The following is a 19,838-nucleotide window of genomic DNA, read 5'->3' on the forward strand; positions in this document are numbered from 1 at the left end:
TTCTCTTGCCTGTAACATGGAGTGACTGTATGAGCACATTCAGTGTGCCGTGTGTTAGGCACTGGGCTATATAGCTGTGTAACATTCCATCTCCACTGGCATTACTGTGTGTGACAGTTTGTCAACCTTGAGCTTTGAATCTGAGAATGCCATTCTACCTGATTTGTAGTTTGTGTGTGTGGGTATGTGTGTGTGTGTGTGTGTGTGTGTTTGTGTGTGTGTATGTGCGTGTGTATGTGTGTGCATGCGTGTGTGTATGCGTGTGTGTATGTGTGTCGGTGTGTGTGTCCTTTTCTGTGTGTGTGTGTGCATGTGTGTGTGTATGGGTTTCGGTGTGTATGTCCATGTCTGTGTGTGTGTGTGTGTTTGTGTGTGTGTGATTGTGTGTGTGTGTGTGTGTGTGTGTGTGTGTGTGTGTGTGTGTGTGTGTGTGTGTGTGTGTGTGTGTGTGTGCTTACTCGCACAGGCAGGTGAGGGGCCAAGGTTAGTGTGTGTGGTGTTATGTGACATGCCAGAGCAGAGCAGTCGGACAAGGCCACAGACAAGGCCAGATCAGACGGCCCCTCTGGCAGGCAGGCGGGCCAAACATCAACAGAGCGCGCGCCACTATCAGCCACACTAGCCTTGGGGCCACATGTTTATGTGGAAACATCTCAGTCCAGTGCACATTTCTTTGTATTTTAAGCTGAACGTCTGAGTTGAATCTCCTCTATATTGTATTTTTATTTCATTTAAATATTTAATACTAATTAGTAATGATATTGCATTACAACAATGGTATGTGGAATCCTTACAAAGTATGTATTTCTTTGTTTGTAAATTTTCTTTTTCTACTTACAACCTCACGTTTTGGAATAAATCCAAATTCTGTCAGAACAGAGCTGCCCCTCCCATCAGACATAACACATCAGAGCTGCATCCTGCTCAGACACTGCGAGAGTCATCCAGAGTTTACTACTGACCACAGCCCTTGAGATCCCGTGTGCACAGCTAACACACACTTCAAATATTTCCATCCATTTTTGTGACACGTTTGTGATGAAATTGTTTGCCAACTAAGTTCCACTGGGCCCCGAGCTGGACGCTGGAAGCTTTGCTCACTCACAGCTGTGTGTGTAGATAGAGATAAGACACTCTGATGGCTCCCAGCGTCCACCCTCCTGCCTGCCCTCTCCTCCTCCTCCTCGTTCTCCTCGTCCTCCTCCTCCTCCTCCTCCTCCTCTTCCTCCTCCCAGTCCCAGCTGCGTTTGCTGTTGTCTGGTCCATCTACTGTAGCAGCACACAGAGAGCTCTAGTCCAGTCCAGTCCAGTCCAGCCCTGCCGTGCTGTAGATAAGGGCTAATGCCCCGTGAGAACACACAGCCGGCCGACAGTGAGAAAGAGAGAGAACAGGAGGGAGAGAGAGAGAGAGAGAGGAAGAGAGAGCCAAAGTGGATGAGAAGAGACAGAGTGGTTGAGAGAGAAAGAGAGAGGGAGGGGTGGTGAAGAGTGTTGGGAAAGTAAGGCGTCTCTTCTCAAGTTGTTTAGAATCGGCCACAGAGTGAAGTGATCCATCTGGGGAGGTTTACACTGCGCCAGTGGGAGGGCCAGATAAACTCCGAGTCCTGGGCTGCCACAGGGTTTACTTAGCCCCAGCACACAGTGTACTGCGCTCAGCGCTCAGTGGTTAATGGGGATGGGTAAGTAGGGGCTTTAGAGGGTTCCTTCCCAGACACCGGGGATTATGTCTCGATGGGAGCCGCAGAAGGAAAAAAAAAATGCTGAATAATTTAGCAGAGCTTTCTGCTGCGTCAGCTACAAGAGCGCTACATGAATTAGCTCTGGTATGAGCAATCATTTCTCTCCTTGTAAAGTTATGTTGTGCTCTCTCTCTCTCTCTCTCTCTCTCTCTCTCTCTCTCTCTCTCTTGCTCTCTCTCTCTCTCAGTGTGACCTCAGGCAATAGGAGATAGGTGGGGAGTTTTCTGCTGGGTCATCCCAGCCCATGAACGAGAATGTCTTTGCTCCTAAAGTTATCTCTGTCTCTTATTCTAACCAGTCTCTCTCTCTCTCTCTCTCTCTCTCTGTTGTTCTCTCTCTCTCTCTCTCTCTCTCTCTCTCTCTGTCTCTCTCTCTCTGTCTTGTCCCTCAGAATGCGACCCAGGAGATAGGCGAAGAGGTGGAGGATGGCGCGGTCTTCACCATCACCCTGCGCAAGGTGCAGATGCACCACGCGGCCAGCAAGGGCCAGCGTTGGCTGGGCGTGGAGTCCGAGTCGGCGCTCAGCCTGTACGAGACGTGCAAGGTGCGCACCATCAAGGCCGGCACGCTGGAGAAGCTGGTGGAGTACATGGTGACCGCGTTCCGTGGCAACGACTCCACCTACGTCACCATCTTCCTGTGCACGTACCGCTCCTTCGCCACCACGCGACAGGTGCTGGACCTGCTGCTCAACAGGTAAGATGGAGGAGACGGAGGACATGGAGGAGGAGAGTTGAGAAGGAGGAAGTGGGTGGAGAGGGGAAAAAGTGTTAGAGGAAAGTGTAGAAACGGAAGAGAGAGAAGACAGAGGGAATACAGAGACATAGAGGAAGTGAAAAGGAGAAAGGGATGGAGCCAATGAATGGAATATAGTAAAAAGAAAAAGAAGAGGATCATGACAAAATGACAAGAGAACAAACAAAAACAGTGATTGGTGGACGATGGAGAACAGAGGAATGGAAAAGAGACATGAGAGAGAGGAGGACAGTGAGGAGTGAAACCATGACAACCATGATAAAACAGAAGAGCAAAGAAGAAGAGGGCGGAGGAGAGAAAAGGAATCTGTGAGGGATGAACAGAGAAAGACTCCATGAGGGAGAGAGAGAGAGAACAACAGAGAGGGAGAGAGAGAGAGAGAGAGAGAGAGAGAGAACAACAGAGAGAGAGAGAGAGAGAGAGAGAGACGCCTCAGGGATGGTAATTGACTTCTTGATGTAGCTGTGATGAAGAGCTCAGTGGCCGATTCATCACCGTGGGCTCCTCAGAGCTGTAGAAAGACACAGTAAATCTGCACTATTGATTTCAGCCCACAGACACGAGCGAGAGCCGCTCTGTTTTTGTAAGCCGAAAGCAATAAAAAGAAGGTGAAGCCCCCAATTTATCATCACACCGTCATAACAGATGTGTTATCTGTGACGCTTATGCAGGCCACAGGACTGATCAATCTCTCTTATTTTTGCAATATCTGGTTATGCTCTGCTGCCTAACCCCACGACAGTGTTTGATTTGGGAATAAAATGGTTATGAATGTTTTTCCATACATCATGTTTATACTCCATTTGGTATCATTGAGTAGCACTTTTGCGTGTTTAGCTATCTGAGAGTTTACAGCCGTTGGATGGTTCGTGATTGATTTGTCTGTAGTCTTCTGTTTTGCCTTTAGTGTTGATCCATGTAACTCCTCTTTGTTGTGTTACTTAGCTATATGACACTTTTCTCCTGTGATTTTATTTTATTTAATTTGTCATGTGACCATGTAAGCTGTGTCTGATTGGCTCTTCCCTTTGTATGTGGCTCTTCTAAGGTATGCCAAGCTGCAGCATCTACCAGGCTCTGAGGGGCACAGATTCACCCACGATGAGCGCACAGAGCTGAGAAAGTGAGTGCCTGGCATTTCTGTGGGCATCTGATCATGCCCATCTCACTTGGGCACCAAACCACTCCCAGGCTGCTCTTTAGACACAGCCCCCACTGCATAGCAGTTCTGCAGACTTGCTGCCAGGGGATGTTTTATAATTTGAGAACACTGTTTACACTGTGTGGTGTGTGGTGTGTGTGTGTGTGTGTGTGTGTGTGTGTGTGTGTGTGTGTGTGTGTGTGTGCATACAGTGTCTGTGTGTGTGTGTGTGTGTGTGTGTGTGTGTGGTGTGTGTGTGTCTGTGTGTGTGTGTGCGTGCGGTGTGTGTGTGGTTTCACATTTGTCACACTCATCCTGTGTTTTGTTAACGCAGCTTGACCCACTTTGACATCAGCTCTTCTGTTTCTCTCTGTCCCGCTCTACTGTACTCCCGCCTTGTTGACTGGGCCAATGCTCACCTCATTCCCTCCTTTATTTCATCCCTCTCTCACCTCATTCCCTCCTTTATTTCATCCCTCTCTCACCTCATTCCCTCCTTTATTTCATCCCTCTCTTCTTTACTCTTCGTCACCCCCCCACTCACCCTGTAGTCATTCACCATGTAGTCATTTAGATTCTTAGCAGCCCTACTGATGAACTGACTTTGAGTTTAACTCCCCCATGGTTTTCAACTTGCTCAATCTCTTGCTCATGGGGCTAATTTCCTATGCGTGGATTAAACCTAATCCAAGACTAAACACTTATTTTCCATGGAGATCTCCATGCACAGGAAACTGGCCCTTCATGTCTTTTGGCACTTCTGGTGTTCTATGTGTCTGTATTGAGTCTGTAATTCTCTTCTCTCCTCCCCCTTCCTCCCTCTGTGTGTGTGTCTCTCTCTCTCTCTCTCTCTCTCTCTCTCTCTCCTTCCGCTCCTCAGCACCATCTCCTCCATCCTGGGGGCGTGGCTGGACCAGTACTCAGAGGACTTCTGGAAGCCTCCAGACTACAGTTGCCTGAGGCAGCTGCTCTCCTACCTGCACCTGAACTTCCCAGGCTCTGACCTGGAGCGCCGGGCCTGCAACCTGCTGGCCCAGTTCCACCGCCGGCACCACCAGGAGCCTGACCATGAGGGTGAGACACAGAACGTGGAAGGGAGGCCAAAAGGACCAGGATGCTCTCATATGGACCCTTTCAAGAGAGTTCCATTATCAGCATCATAGTTGGCCCCACAAGGCTTCCGTTTTAACATTCCATATGTTATCTTAATGCAGAGGAAGTAGATTGGGAACCAAATAGAACGTTCAAGCATTGTTTTTGTTTTTATTGTTTAAAGGGTCTATATGACCAGAGGTGGACACGCCGGCTTCAGAGAGTAAAAGTCCCACCCTATTTGTTCCGACAATTTACCAACCAACTGATCCCAGTTAGGACGATGGACTTCCTTTCTGAAGCTGGAATGTCCACCTCTTGATATGAGATGAAAGATGTTCTGAAATGTAAAGACATTTTCCAGACTTGCTCCACAGAATGAAAATGTAAGGTTTAGTTCAGGGCCCTCCCTCTGACTTTTGAAGTCCTTATGATCAGCTGTGATCAGCTTTACAGGAGGTCTGCAGGTGAAACAATGGTTGTAGAACCATTCTGTATGCTATGAGGGGTGTTATCAAGAACCCAAAAGTTGAAGAGAGCAAGAATGTTTTCAAATGACATGCCATGGAATTGTATAATACTCATCATCAGAGGCCGCTTAGCCAAATCTTTCAGGTTCCTCCATATAGTCCCTAAAACCCTTCAGTTCATCTCCAGTGGTTCTGTGTAGCTGTACAGTGGCTGTTGATGCGTCTGGCGTAAGGGGTTTCACCTCCTGGTGCTCTCTCCTCAGTGCTTGATCATGCCCCGTGCACTTTCACCCTCCTGGAGGAGAACGGCTACGACTACGACCGGCCCGACTTCCTCAGCTTCGACCCCGTGGTGGTGGCGGAGCAGTTCACACTCATGGACGCGGTGAGAACGCCGGCGTGGACGCCCACACACACACACACACACACACACTTACACACAGATCCACAGATCACTGGTGGCGCCGCTCAATATGAAAGCTCTCTCCTCTCCTTCCTGTTTATTTTAATACTCGACGATTACACAACCTGAGCAGGGCCCTGAGGGGAAAATGGGCAACCGTATTCGGATTGCAATCGTGAAATAAATTTAGCAGAAAAGTTTCCATCCTACCCAGAGTTCAGTGGGGTTGGCAGTACTTCCTGGCCCTGATGTACTGAACTGTTAGATAACTCAGGAAACCGAGACGGGGGACATTGGGGGGGGGGACAACGAGTTTATCCCAAAGTTTATCCCACACCGTTGAGTAATAACTTATAAACACAGACGCCACTCCAAAAGGATATCCTGCGGTCGTTTGTCAATGAATTTTCTGTCGACTCGCCTGTTTCACTTTGTTATTCCTGCTTACAGTTTCCTGTGAAGTACCTGCCCATCATCTCTCCCTCTAAATAACTCTTTCCTTCCCCCTCTCTCTCTCCCTCTAAATAACTCTTTCCTTCCCCCTCTCTCTCTCCCTCTGCTCCCATGTCTTCCTTTCATCCTTCTGTTTCCAGGAGCTCTTTAAGCGGGTGGTGCCGTACCACTGCCTGGGCAGCATCTGGTCGCAGCGAGACAAGAAGGGCAAGGAGCACCTGGCGCCCAGCGTCCGCGCCACCGTGGCCCAGTTCAACTGCGTCACCCACTGCGTGATCGCCACCTGCCTGAGTGACCGCACGCTCAAGCCCACGCAACGCGCCAAGGTGGTGGAGCGCTGGATCGAGGTGGCCAGGGTGAGGAGCATGTCATAGCCGCCGCAGCCAATAGACTGGGCTTCTGTGGCCCCACAGCATGACATGAAGAAATGTCTTACCACAAAAGGGGTTCAGCTGAACTACTTTAAATGATACTATAGATCAGAGGTTCTGGGGTGGGGGTTTGAGGTGGCCAGAGTGATGCTCTGGATTTTCCCATATCATAATTTCTCCAACCTATAGATTTTGTGGTTGCACAGTAGGAAATGAAAAGATGTTTTTTCCACAAAAAGAGTTCCATCTTTCTGGCTAACGAGTTTTAATTTGGATGTTTGCTCTAATAAGAGGCCTTGCACTCTTATATGGATATGAGAAGCACTGGTTGGTCTTGAGGACCAACGAGACCAGGCTCAGTGAGACACTGTGTCTACAGCTTGTTTTCTGCTGTGGCTTGAACATGAACAAGGACAGGATCTGGACATTGTAATCTCTATTAAAATGTTAGAATTCTGCTTGGTTGCTGCTACAGACTGGAATGAGTGAACGTCTCACCGCAAAAAAGTGGCTGCATCCATCCATCAGTTAGCCTGATTGGGTTAAGTCAGAGGGGGTAGCGGGAGGCATACCTGTGGTCAGGAACCGTCCAGATTCCCACAGAAGTACATGTACAGCTTCACTCTCACTGGGCTCAGCAGCAAAGACATGTACCCTCTCTGCTGTGGTAAACCAGCCATTATGAAGCAGTGGTCCTTCAACCCAGGAACCACAGTGAGCCAGTAGAAATGTGGTGGAAGGGCTTTTTGAGAGAGCAGTGGTTGGAGTGTGTGTCTGTCTGTGTGTGTGTGTGTGTGGGGGGGGGGGGGGGGTGAGGTGTTGATGGCCGACGTGTGAATGTAAATTCTGTCTGATGTTCTTCCACAGGAGTGCCGGATCCTGAAGAACTTCTCGTCCCTGAGAGCCATCCTGTCGGCCCTCCAGTGCAACCCGGTCCACCGGCTCAAGAGGACGTGGGACGAGGTGTCCAGGTGGGTGAGAGCGAGACCTCCACTGTGGGCTCAGACAGGAGACGAGACTAAGGTTTCATCTCAGCTTGCGGGCAGGGTGGGGAAATTTCCATCTGTAGACCAAGTATGGCCTCATTTGTCAGCATTTGTGGTGGCAGACTTCAAATGAGTTCTAGTCCTGACATCCCTCAGATTAAATGAAGGAGACAGCATGTACCAGTGCTTGTGGATTTCCTCATATTTCATGAGAATGTTAACATGACCTTCCAATCTCTATTTGCAGGGAGAATTTCCGCATCTTCCATGAACTCTCAGAAATCTTCTCTGATGAGAACAACCACTCGCTGAGCCGGGAGCTCCTCATCAAGGTGAGACACGAGCAGGACCTTTCCCTCCTGTGACTCCCACGCACTCTCGCACACTAACACAATTCTCTCGCTCCAAAATCCCACTATCAACTCCCTCTCACTCCGTTCAGATCTGTGCGTAATCTGTAAGCCCTAATCTTTATGAAAAAAAACGTAGAGTCAGGCCTTCCTGTAAAGGCTTTGGATTGTTTCCTGGCATTAGTGTGTCCTCCTGACCAGAACACACACACACACACACCCACACCCACACACACACACACACACACACACACACACACATACACACACACACACACACACACACACACACACACACACACACTTCTGCCTGATGGGAATGGTGTTGCATTGCACAGAGCTTTTACAGAGTCAGGTCTGGTTACTAATGTGTGAGGTAATAAGTAACTGATGGCAGCCTGCTCCTCCACACACACACACACACACACACACACTCCCACCAGTGCAGGGGTGGACCACATAATGGGGTGATGAGAAAGAGGGAGAGAGGGAGAGAGGGAGGGAAGAGAGAGATAAGGGGTGAGAAAGATAAATAGTGATTCAGACCGAGAGAGATAGAGATGGAGGTTTGTAACGGTGTGTACGTACTGCTGTGGTTGTGTGTCGGGAGAATGACTAAAAGCCAGTGTATAAGAGTAGTGTATGTTTATGTGTAAGAGAGAGATAGCGTGTGTGTGTGTGTGTGTGAATGTGTGTGTGTGTGTGTGTGTGTGTGTGTGTGTGTGTGTGTGTGTGTGTGTGTGTGTGTGTGTGTCTAAAACACACCTGGTGATGGATTAGCCTGTTAGGTAACTCCCAGCCTGTGCTTAGTGGTGTAGCTGCAGGAGGCCCTGGTGTTGCCTGTAAGCTGTGGCTCATGTCGGGGGTGTTGAGTGAGGGGCTGGGAGGAGGAGGTCATGCTGGAGTGGGCCAGGGGCAGGAGATTGGGTTGGAGTAGGTGGGGTTGGAGTAGGTGGGGTTGGAGTACTGTAGGTGGGGTTGGTGGGCTAAGCAGCGGTGAGGGGGGTTAGAACATGGTATACACACACAGACTCAAATACTGGCATTCCACAGATTCCAGTGAGTTTTTGTGTGTGTGTGTGTGTGTGTGTGTGTGCACTTCGGCAGTAAAGAAAAGTGTGTGTGAGTGATGGGCTTTTAAGAGGTGGAAAGTTATTACGGAATCCCCACTGACATCAGACCCCTTTAGGAGGATTCATAGGGAGGGCTTTTCAGTACCAGTTGGGTCTATCCAACGGGAATGTGTGTGTGTGTGTGTGTGTGTGTGTGTGTGTGTGTGTGTGTGTGTGTGTGTGTGTACAAGTGCGTGTTCTTGAGACTAGTCATCCATCTCACTTACTCAAAGAGGCTGGCTCATTGAGCCTTATCTCTCTTAGAGCAAGCTTGTATTAATTAAGGCCGTCTAGGAACGTGAGAGAACAGGCGTGTAAAAATCAGAGATTTATTCTCTCGGCTCAAACAGGTACTTAGGCTCTCAGCTCTTAATGGGGAGGAGAGATCTTACAGCCTGTGCCTGTGCAGACCTAAATCTATAAATAACATATGGTGCACACAAATCACACAAATCACACAAATCACACAAATCACACAAATCACACAAATCACACAAATCAAGGCTTCTAATGAAAAGGTTGGAGGTTACTTGCCCTCCTATTTTCCCTCTCTCTCTCTCTCTCTCTCTCTCTCTCTCTCTCTCCCCCTCTCTCTCTCTCTCTCTCTCTCTCACCCTCTCTCTCTCTCTCTCTCTCTCTCTCTCTCTCTCCCCCTCTCTCTCTCTCTCTCTCTCTCTCTCTCTCTCACACACACACACACACACACACACACACACACACACACACACACACACGCAGACTCCCCTGTAACTCTATGTCTGACTTGTCTTTGCAGGAGGGCACGTCCAAGTTTGCCACCCTGGAGATCAACCCAAAGCGGGCCCAGAAGAGACAGCAGCAGCAGCAGAGAGACCTGGTGAGAGCGGCCTAAAGATGGCAACAGACACAACAACAACAACAGACACACAACAACAACAGACACACAACAACAACAGAGTGGGACGTCTAGACAGAGAGAGAGAGATGAAGAGAGGGGGACGGAAGAGAGGGAAGAAATTTGGGAAGGGTGCAGTGAAGGAGTGCCAGTAGTGAGAGAGAGAGAGAGAGAGAGAGAGAGAGAGAGAGAGAGAGAGTGTAAAAGGGGGGAGTAGAAGTCAAGCGAAAGGGGGCACATAACAGCAGGAGATGGAGGAGAGCATTAAGGAATATGAGACTGAAGGGGAAAAAAGCGCGAGAGAGAGAGAGAGAGAGAGAGAGAGAGAGAGAGAGAGAGAGAGAGAGAAAGTAGGATGAAAGGAGTCGCCAAGAGGGGAAAATGAAGAGGAGTGAGAGAATGAGGGTGAGAGGGAAAGAGTAAGAGAGGGAGGGAGGGAGAGAGGGAGGGAGGGAGGGAGGTAGAGGCGAGTGACAGATGTGGCTAAAGCACCCCCAGCTTGTGTGTATAGATTAAAGACAGGGGGAGTAATTGGAGAGTTTAAGCAGCATTAGGACAGCTTCCAACAGGACCCCCCCCCCCAACCACACACACACACACATACACAAACACACACACACATACACACACACACACACACACACACACACACACACACACACACACTCAGTTCCACTCCGACAAGAGTGCCCACTCTGGATCAATGGGCCGGAGCCTGAGAGCTCAGGACTTTATTGCACACACACACTTTATTGCACACACACACTTTATTGCACACACACACATGTGGATACATGAACATGCTGCTACACACAATCACATCCATGTACACATGCTTTTAGACATGCATGCATATTTGCACAGAAACACAAAGCTACACGCACACACACGCACACACACACACACACACACACACACGCACGCACGCACGCACGCACACACGTACGCACACACGCGCACACACGCGCGCACACACACACACACACACACACACACACACACACACACACACATTTTTACAAACAGCCACTGAGACTTGACAATTTAGCCTCAGATTATGGCAATTACTGTTTCAATGGCATTTTGAAATGTGGTGAAATACACCAGAGTGCTTTCAGCAGCTCAGCCTTTCATGTTGATCCAGTCTGTAAGCTCTATGTCGCCCCCTTTAGGATGCTTAGCACATTGCATGGCAACTTAGCAGTGAAATCCTATAGCTCCTCCTAGAGGACATGGGTGTACATTGCAGTGTGCTGCTTTGTGGTAATTTAATTAAAATGTAATTATAGGTCAATTAAAACTAATGCCCCACTTAGCATGAATGGATAGCTACTAGCATTTTTTTATAATTACACTCTGTTCTCGATCAGCTTGCTATCATCAGGGAGTCCCTAGGAAGCTAATAGATATAGTTAGTCATATTTCAGTGTACACGGTTCAACCCATGCACCACCATGATGTTATCAAGGACATATGCGCGTGCACACACACACACACACACACACACACACACACACAGACACACACAGACATACACACACACAGACACACACACACACAGACACACACACACACACACACACTTACTAACCAATAACCTGTGCACAGAAAAAGCTCACACCCTGTGTGTGTGTTGCAGAGTGTGATGCAGGGGACCATTCCCTACCTGGGCACGTTCCTCACAGACCTGGTGATGATGGACACTGCCATGAAGGACCACCTGGATGTGAGTTGTAGTTCTGCAGCTGCCAGGGTGCTTCAAAATGATGTTTTTTAATATACTGTCTTGGCTTGTTATGATAAATGACAGAACTTTTTGAGTTGAAATGAGTATTGAAATTGGTGTTTGTGAAGATGACTTGAAATTAAATGAGTATTGAAAATGGTGTTTGTGAAGATGACTTAAAATGAAATGAGTAATCTCGTGAATAATGTGCCCTCTAATCTTGGTCTCCCTTTTTGCAGGGAAGTCTCATCAACTTTGAGAAGAGAAGAAAGGTGAGCTTTGATCTCTGGTCTTAGATGAAGTACTGTTTAAATGTTAATGTTGTGATGATGAATTTGATGATGACAGAAAATAGATGAGAAAATGTGATCTAAATTAGATGCAGATGTTAGTGTTTTTGTGAGATGCTCACCCCTCCTCTCTCTATATCTCTCTCCCTCCTTTTCTCTCTCCCTCTCTCTCTCTCTCTTCCTCTCTCCCTCTCTCTCCCCCTCTCTCTCTCCTGTAGGAGTTTGAAGTGATAGCTCAGATTAAGCTGCTGCAGCTGGCCTGTAACAACTACAACTTCACCAGGAACGGCCGCTTCACTGAGTGGTTCTCAGGAGTGGAGAAGCTTACAGAGGCCGAGAGGTGGGATGGACAAAAGAAACACACACACACACGCACGCATGCACGCACATACACACACACACACACACTCGCACATACACACACACACACACGCACGCACACACACACACACACACACACACACACATACACACACACACACACACACACAAACAAACACACAAACAAACACACACACACACACACACTCACTGTGTTTATGTAAGATTACCACTGCTCCATTATAAAGACTCTTTATTGTAATTGTGTGATGGTGTGAAGGTACAGATGGAATGAGAGTGTGTGCAGTGGGGGGCAGTGGGGTGCTGGCAGGAGAGAGAGGAGGATGGGATGAGACTGGTGCAGAGCAACTTTATCAGTGTGTGGGGGGAAATGATTGATAGTGGAAGGAGGCATACTGACATTTACACACACACAACACACTCACTCTCTCTCTCTCTCTTTTCTCTCTCTCTCACACACACACACACACACACACACACACACACACACACACACACACACAATGCCCCCACACTAATGCTGTCCTCTGTGTGTGTGTTTCCACAGTTACAGCCAGTCCTGTGAGATCGAGCCCCTGTCTGAGTCGGCCTCTAACACACTGAAGGCCAAGAAGAACACAGGCATCATCAAACGCTGGAGCGAGTGAGTCACTCCTCCCTCCCCCTCTTCTGTCTCTCCTCTCCTCTTTACATTCTCCTCTGGTCTGTCATTCCTTTGTTCTTCTCAGCATACGCACTAGTAGTTTTCATCTTGTCCCTCTCCAGAGGAGCCAGGCCCGGCTGACTGTAGTCCAGTACTGCTCTGTCTCTGTCTCTGTCTCCCACCAGGCTGCACTAGGTGCTTTGGTGTTAATGTACGACAACTTAAGCCTGTGTGAACTTCTGTGTCCTCTCTACCTGCATTAAAGACTGTAATTAAAGGTGTATTTACACTTCACACAGTGATGCATTATTATATTTTATAATGATATTATATATCTTTGGATACACTTTTTTTCTAAACAATGGTCTATTGTTTCCATCTCTATCCACCTGATTTCTCTCCATCTATTCAAATCAATTCAATTCAAAGGTGCTTTATTGCCATTACAAATAAGGCACTCGTATTTCCAAAGAAGTCACACAGAACAAGAAATGTAAATGTCTCTGTGTCTCTACATAGACTTACATAGTAAAAACTCTCTCCCCCCCTCTCCCTCTCTCTCCCTCCTCTCCCTCTCTCTCTCCCACTCTCTCTCCCCCTCTCTCTCCCCCTCTCTCTCTCTCTATCTCCCTCTCCCCCTCTCCCCCCTCTCTCCCCCCCCCCTCTCTCTCTCCCTCTCTCCCCCTCTCTCAGTCGTCAGCCTGTGGGATCGGAGGCGGGCTGCAGCAGTGCGGGCAGCTCTCACTCCAAGTCGTTTGACCAGCTGCGTTACGCGCCGTCTCTCGGCGGCTCATCGGGCAGCGGCGGAGGGGACGGGGGCGACTCGCTCAGCGTGACCTCGGCCGGCTCCAGCAGCTCGGACGTGGAGGAGATCAACATCAGCTTCATCTCCGACTCACCGGACTCTCAGGAGAAAAAGGTGCGCTAGCAAGGACAGAAAGAGAGACAGATTGTGTTTATGAAAGTCTGAGAGATTGTGGGTGGATTTATTTGTTTTATGCCACTTGTAGCAGTGTACCTTTTCAAGGAAAATGTACTAGTGACAAATGTTGTGCTAAACTTGTTGTCTCTCGTGTGTGAACTGCAGTCAACTAGCACTTTCTGTATCACACCTTTTGACCTCACAGTTGCATGAGCTGTTTAACATCTTTCTCCCCCGCTTTCAGTGCTGTTATCCTAAGAAATTACACACACTACACACACACACACACACACACACACACACACACATATATATACACACAATGCCTCAGATGTGGCTCTCTGGTGACTATGGTTCTACTTCCTTTTTGTAGACCTCCACGCCCTCCGTAAAACATTCCAATTCTACCTTAGGGAAGTGCGGCCCCATAGCTGACCTGGCACCCACGGTACTTTCTCAACTTCCTGTGCCATTTCTTGTTTCTCTTTCTGTGATCTGGTCACACTTCCTGTTTCTCCACTGTGCTTCATGGGAAATGTAGTCCCTCCTCTCTCTATCACTCTGCCCTCCTCTTCATGGGTCAGTGTCACTTTCCATGATCATCCGGTCGTCCATTCTCTGTTCATAAACACGTGTGTGTGTGTGTGTATGTGTGTGTGTGTGTGAGAGAAAGAGAGAGAGAGAGAATGTGAGGACGTATGTATATCTGAAAGCAATGGGGGAACACAACAGCTCTATACCTCCTGTTAAATTTGATTTCTCATTTCATTCTGACCTCTGATCATCCTGTCTGTCTGGGACCAAAGCTCTTGGGCTTCTCTAGGCACTACTGAGACTCTTCACTACTTTTTTCTACACGATCGCACTCTCTGTCCATTTCACTGTGTGTTTGCACTGCTGTGGTTTCTTCATGTCACATGGTATCGGCAGGTGAATCAGAGCATGTCTCCCACATCAGAGTATCTCACACAAGCCCTTGACCCACTCACGTTGTTGAGTGCTACTGTTCATGGTCATTGTCTGATATTCATTATGTATTCCTGTAGACGTTAAGTGATATTCTTGTTTGCCAGCTGAGGTGAACTTGTACAGTTTCAGGAAGCAGCAATATTAAATATTTAATGTTTTCAATCAGCTAGCTAAACCTTTCAACAATTGCATAAAACTACTAAATAAAACCAGTTCATACATTATTTATTATCATCACAATATAAAAAGGTAGATTTTTTGTTGATAGTTGAAAAAAAGTGTAAAAGGAATCAAAAGAAAAAAAGATGCTTCCTGAGTTATAATTATTTCACCTCTGCCATATTGTCATTCCAATATTGTGCTAAGGGATCGGAATGAATGTCTGACTCGTCTCTTTGTCTCCCCCTGGTGGCCAGTTCTGGGAGTCCACCTCTCTGTCATCTCTGGACGCCTCTGGAATGGGCTCGGGCTCAGGCTCCAGCAGCGCCTCATCCTCCTCGGTGTCCTCCACGCCGGTGACGGCGTCACGCTCGCACAAGCGCTCGGTCTCCGGTGTGTCCTGCTACTCCTCCCTCTCGCTGCCCCTCTACAATCAGCAGGTGGACGACTGCTGCATCATCCGCGTCAGCCTGGACGTGGACAACGGCAACATGTACAAGAGCATCCTGGTGAGTGAGGGGGGCAAGGTGGAGGAAAAGAACAGTAATATTGCCATGTTACTGCGTGGGCGTGTCAGAGTCCTACTCCCCCATCAGCACTCACAGAAAACACTGATCACTGTTAGTCATGTTCAGATACACATTTGACCCACTTGGTCAAGAGAAGGTTCTAGAGATGTACAGGAAGTAAGATGGGGGGCATTGTCTTTGGAGATTGAAGAAAGTGATGTAAATGTGATAAAGATGTTGATTTTCCTGTGGTTCATGTGTTTTTTGCTGTGCTTTGTGGTGCAGGTAACAAGTCAGGATAAGACCCCAGCAGTCATCAGGAAGGCCATGGTCAAACACAACCTGGATCGTGAGCGACCAGAGGACTATGAACTGCTTCAGAAGATCTCAGAGGAGAAGGGTCAGCCAAACTTTCTGCATTAGTGCATTTGTCTGTTTGTCTTTATAATCATTTACTTTAAAAGTAAGCATAAAACAAATATTTCTAGCCTCTAGAAAAAAGTTCTAGCCTTCAATCGCCCCTGTGAGCTTCTGGCCTGTATTCTGTCCAAGCTTCAGATTATGTAGTTAAGATCATGAAAAAATTGTGAGAAAAACAGAGACAAATATTTGATCTTAACCACATAATCTGAAGCTTGTATTTATTAGACTCCTGTTGTACTTGCTTCCTCAGAGCTGAAGATTCCAGACAATGCCAATGTCTTCTATGCCATGAACTCGTCCGCCAACTACGACTTTGTCCTGAAGAAGCGCGGATTCCCCCGCGCAGGCCGGACCAAACACGTGGCCAGCTCCACGCTGCCGCGCATGAAGCAGAAGGGCCTGAAGATCGCCAAGGGCATCTTCTGAAGCGCTCGGACTGAGCTGGGCACAGGCCGATTCTGAGAGTTTGCTCTCTTCTCTCCTGTTTGGTGACACCTGCTAGCTCTCTGGCGGTTGCCTTTTGTCGATGAAAGGGGGAATGGGTTGTTGGTTCCCCAGACACCCCCCCCCCCCCCCCCCAGTTGTTTTCGTTCGGTTGGTGGGTGCTGGTCACCAGCTGACATGATAGCACTTGCTCCCCGTAATCTACAGCTGAATGGACTACTCCCGTGCAGTAGACAGGCGAGCACTTAACTGAACCCATGCGTTTGGATGGAAGGGTTAATGTTTACAGCACAGAGCGCCCCCAGCAAGCCTGACAATGCCAACGTTGCTCTGGCCAAACCCTCATCCACTTCCTGCCAAGATGTCATCACCTCTGGTCTGGTTCTAGCCTTCAATCGCCCCTGTGAGCTTCTGGAGGAAGCCCTGTATTCTGTCCAATATTGATGTCTGTTGGACAGCTTAGTGAAGAAGAGAGAGAGAGAGAGAGAGAGAGAGAGAGAGAGAAAGAGAGAGAGAGAGAGAGAGAAAGAGACAGCAAGGACTATGGCACAATGACTGCATAATGTGCCTTCCGTATTGCCAAGTTTGCAGAGCCTGCCGTCAGATGGGTTGCATTGGGACGGAATGGAAGAGGAAGCTGAAGGACCCTAGTTGACCACTCGAGCCCTGTGACGATCAGACGCGGCAAAGAGCCGCCACCTGAAGGACATACTGTAAACACAGACCCTTTAACTGTGGCTGCCTCTTCACTAGAGAGTCAAACACACACACACACACACACACACACACACACACACACACACACACACACACACACACACACACACACACACTCACTCACTCACTCCAGAATATCCCTTTTCACTGTCAATGGGATATCCATGTTCGAGTTTGTTAGACTTTTAAGAAAAATGGGGCATTAGGACTAAATCTTTCCTGTAACACTCAGAACCTACCGGTATGTGGTTTTCGCATCCCCTTCTCTCCAAGTGGTGCTAACAACGTCCAGACACTACAGGCTGTCTGCTCTCCCCCTCCTCCACCTCTCCTGTCTCCAGCACGAAGGACTATAAGTATCATGGACTCAAAATCTCATGGGCAGTATAGCCACCTCAAGCAGGAGTAGCGGGAAAGAAGCAGTCACCATGAAATGCGATGATGTGCTGTACGTCTTGAGGTGGTGGATGGAAAAGAGGCTTGTTGTTCATGGGAGTGCATTTACTATGGTCATGGTTGGTGTTGCAAAGTGTTCTGTTGTGGTGTTAATGGGGGCTCAATGATAATGGCTAATCGTGGAACAGCAATGTTTCTAACTTTTTATAACATGGTGGTTGACCATTTTACTATGATTGTACCCACAGCTTTTTTTTGACCCTGCTTGCGCTCTTTGTTTAAAAAAAAGAGCAGGGCATTCTGCTTGCTACAAGAAAAAGCCTTGTGTTGCCATGGTTACCATTCATTTCTAGTTCTACAGAATGTTGGCTGGACCTCTCTTGCCATTGGATGGATCCCTAGGGTGCCAGAACTTCATGCCATTGGCTGGCATGACAGTGACAGATGAACACAGAGTACAGCAGGAAGCGTGGGAGTAAAGAAGTGGGAGAAAGTTACAGTGAAAGTGACAGAATGAGAGAGAGAGAGAGAGAGAGAGAGAGAGAGGGAGGAGGGGAGTCTAATGAATGTTGTATTGTGAAATGAATTGTGATTTCTTTTCTTCACTATTTTAGCATAGTTATTACTGTCAAGAAAAAAAAAAAGAATCAAAACAAAAAAAAGGAGCGGACAATCTCCCCAGTCTGTCTTTTCTGTCCTCTCTCTTTTCTTCAACCATCTCTTCTTTCTCTCCTTCACACTCTGTTATTCTGTTTCACTCCATCTGCTGATAGTCCATCCAGCACAGCGCATGTACTGTACATACTTTCCCCACCTTCTCCCAGAACCTGATGGTTTTGCCTGTAGAAAGGAAGGGCGAGTGAAGAGGAGGTTTGACTTCCCTTACCAGATCCAGTGCACCCGTGCCAAAGATCACGTAGGGCGATGAACACGTGTACCTTTCTCATAGTAAGTTGTCTTGTAGTTGAATGGTCGTTGACGTGTCCCCATCTTTGTCCATATTGTCATGGACTGGACATTGAATAAATTTCCCTAAGGCCTGTGAGTGATTGCCAATGACCCTGACATGAATGACCCTGCCATGTCAGTCCTATTCCCGATGGCAGCTGATGTCTGTGTGACCCGGATCTGTGCCAGGCTTGGCTGGGTCTATTCTACAGTTAGCTGCCACCTGAGACCCTTTTATGTATGAGGACTTCCTCAAAAACCAAACCCTGTCCATTGGTATACCCCCCTGTGTGGAGGGTAACATTATGCAGCACTGTGTATCCATAGCTGTCCTGTGTGCCTGACCAGACGTAGACGTGTGTGCGAGTACGGTAGTTCAAGAAGGAGAGGAGGAGAGAGGGAGAGGCACTGACCTGTGGAGGCTCGTGGGGTGTCTCCTCCAAAGGTGTTCTGCAGTATGTAGGAGTTTAGACCCGGTAGGTGAGAATGTTGCTTTTCAAACTGTTCTGGTAGGTAGATGTAAGGTGCACTACATGACAGCAGTGTGTAAGTCAAGAACACAAGTGAGACTTTTTTTACTTGTGATGCCTTTACCTGCCGCCTGTGCTTTTCTCTTGAGTGACTGGGGAGGGGGGCAGGGGGGGTGGGGCGGGGTCTCAGTTTAATTTCCCAGAATACCCCTCTTCCTCAGGGGAATGGACGTTGATGATGAGGTTGGATTGTTTTGAATGTGTTACTGTTTCCAAATTTCAGATTTGTAGTGTATTTTGTTCCCTTTGATGTTTTAACTGTACAGGTATGTGTGTGTGTGTGTGCACGTGTGTGTATGTGCCTATGTATGTGTGTGTGTATGTGTGTGTGTATTGTCTGTGCATCTGTGTGTGTGTGTGTGTCCCGGTTAGTGAAAATGGAAAGGGCCAAAGATCTCACCCGATCATTCTGGAAAGCTTTGCGCTCACGAGCACTGCCTGATCAGGAAGTCACTTTGGGCCTCACAAAAAAATCAGTCAACAGAATCTGGTGCCATCACTCTTTCACTGTTGAAAAAATGGAAAGAAAAAAAAAAACACTTTCTAACAATTAACAGTTCTTTTTTTCTATGTTCATTTTGTATTTTTTGTATGATCTAAGATTAAATGTACTTTGTATCTTTGCTTTTAATTTTTCTTTTGTATGGGCGGAGTGTGTGTGTGTGTGTGTGTGTGTGTGTGTGTGTGTGTGTGTGTGTGTGTGTGTGTGTGTGTGTGCGTGTGAGTGTATGTGTGTGTGTGTGCATGTCAGCTTTATTTATTGATTTGTAAATACCTTTTGTAGCATTGTACATTTTGTTTCTTCTCCCATGTAATTAAAATTAATATATATGTAAATATAAATATATATATGCGAAGTTTATACCACTGTAATTGTGGGTTCACATGTTTCCCATCTCCTTGTTGCCGTTCTTTCTCTGTTTGTCCTGTCTTTTCTGAAGGGTCAATTTTGATATTGCTTTGCCCCCTGAAGCGCTGTTTCTAATGTTGGACAAAAATCCCACCTAATAAACACAGACAGTGTGATTAAAATGTGTGCCTTCTGTCTTGTCTGTTGCAACACTCTTTAATCT

At 47.6% G+C, this 19,838-nt stretch overlaps 1 protein-coding gene across 6 annotated transcripts in view; it reads left to right on the forward strand.

The window, feature by feature from the left end:
• LOC121680295 (ral guanine nucleotide dissociation stimulator) overlaps positions 1–19,797 on the forward strand; it is a 67,619-nt gene extending 47,822 nt beyond the window's left edge. For 4 of the 6 annotated variants that reach the window (XM_042059566.1, XM_042059563.1, XM_042059561.1 and 1 more), the window contains exons 2-18: positions 2,131–2,435; positions 3,544–3,618; positions 4,517–4,710; positions 5,462–5,583; positions 6,195–6,410; positions 7,293–7,396; positions 7,659–7,743; positions 9,649–9,729; positions 11,387–11,473; positions 11,713–11,745; positions 11,982–12,103; positions 12,653–12,748; positions 13,442–13,667; positions 14,044–14,118; positions 15,056–15,307; positions 15,593–15,707; positions 15,981–19,797. In XM_042059566.1, the coding sequence (XP_041915500.1) occupies positions 2,131–2,435; positions 3,544–3,618; positions 4,517–4,710; positions 5,462–5,583; positions 6,195–6,410; positions 7,293–7,396; positions 7,659–7,743; positions 9,649–9,729; positions 11,387–11,473; positions 11,713–11,745; positions 11,982–12,103; positions 12,653–12,748; positions 13,442–13,667; positions 14,044–14,118; positions 15,056–15,307; positions 15,593–15,707; positions 15,981–16,156 (2,364 nt within the window). In that variant the 3' untranslated portion in view covers positions 16,157–19,797. Of the gene's footprint in view, positions 1–1,477; positions 1,824–2,130; positions 2,436–3,543; positions 3,619–4,516; positions 4,711–5,461; positions 5,584–6,194; positions 6,411–7,292; positions 7,397–7,658; positions 7,744–9,648; positions 9,730–11,386; positions 11,474–11,712; positions 11,746–11,981; positions 12,104–12,652; positions 12,749–13,441; positions 13,668–14,043; positions 14,119–15,055; positions 15,308–15,592; positions 15,708–15,980 lie in introns of those variants that run through there. The other 2 variants (XM_042059565.1, XM_042059562.1) reach the window with 2 other exon arrangements.
• Positions 19,798–19,838: the final 41 nt, after the last annotated feature.

The sequence above is a fragment of the Alosa sapidissima genome, chromosome 13 (assembly GCF_018492685.1).
Source record: "Alosa sapidissima isolate fAloSap1 chromosome 13, fAloSap1.pri, whole genome shotgun sequence".
NCBI classification, from domain to species: Eukaryota; Metazoa; Chordata; class Actinopteri; order Clupeiformes; family Clupeidae; genus Alosa; species Alosa sapidissima.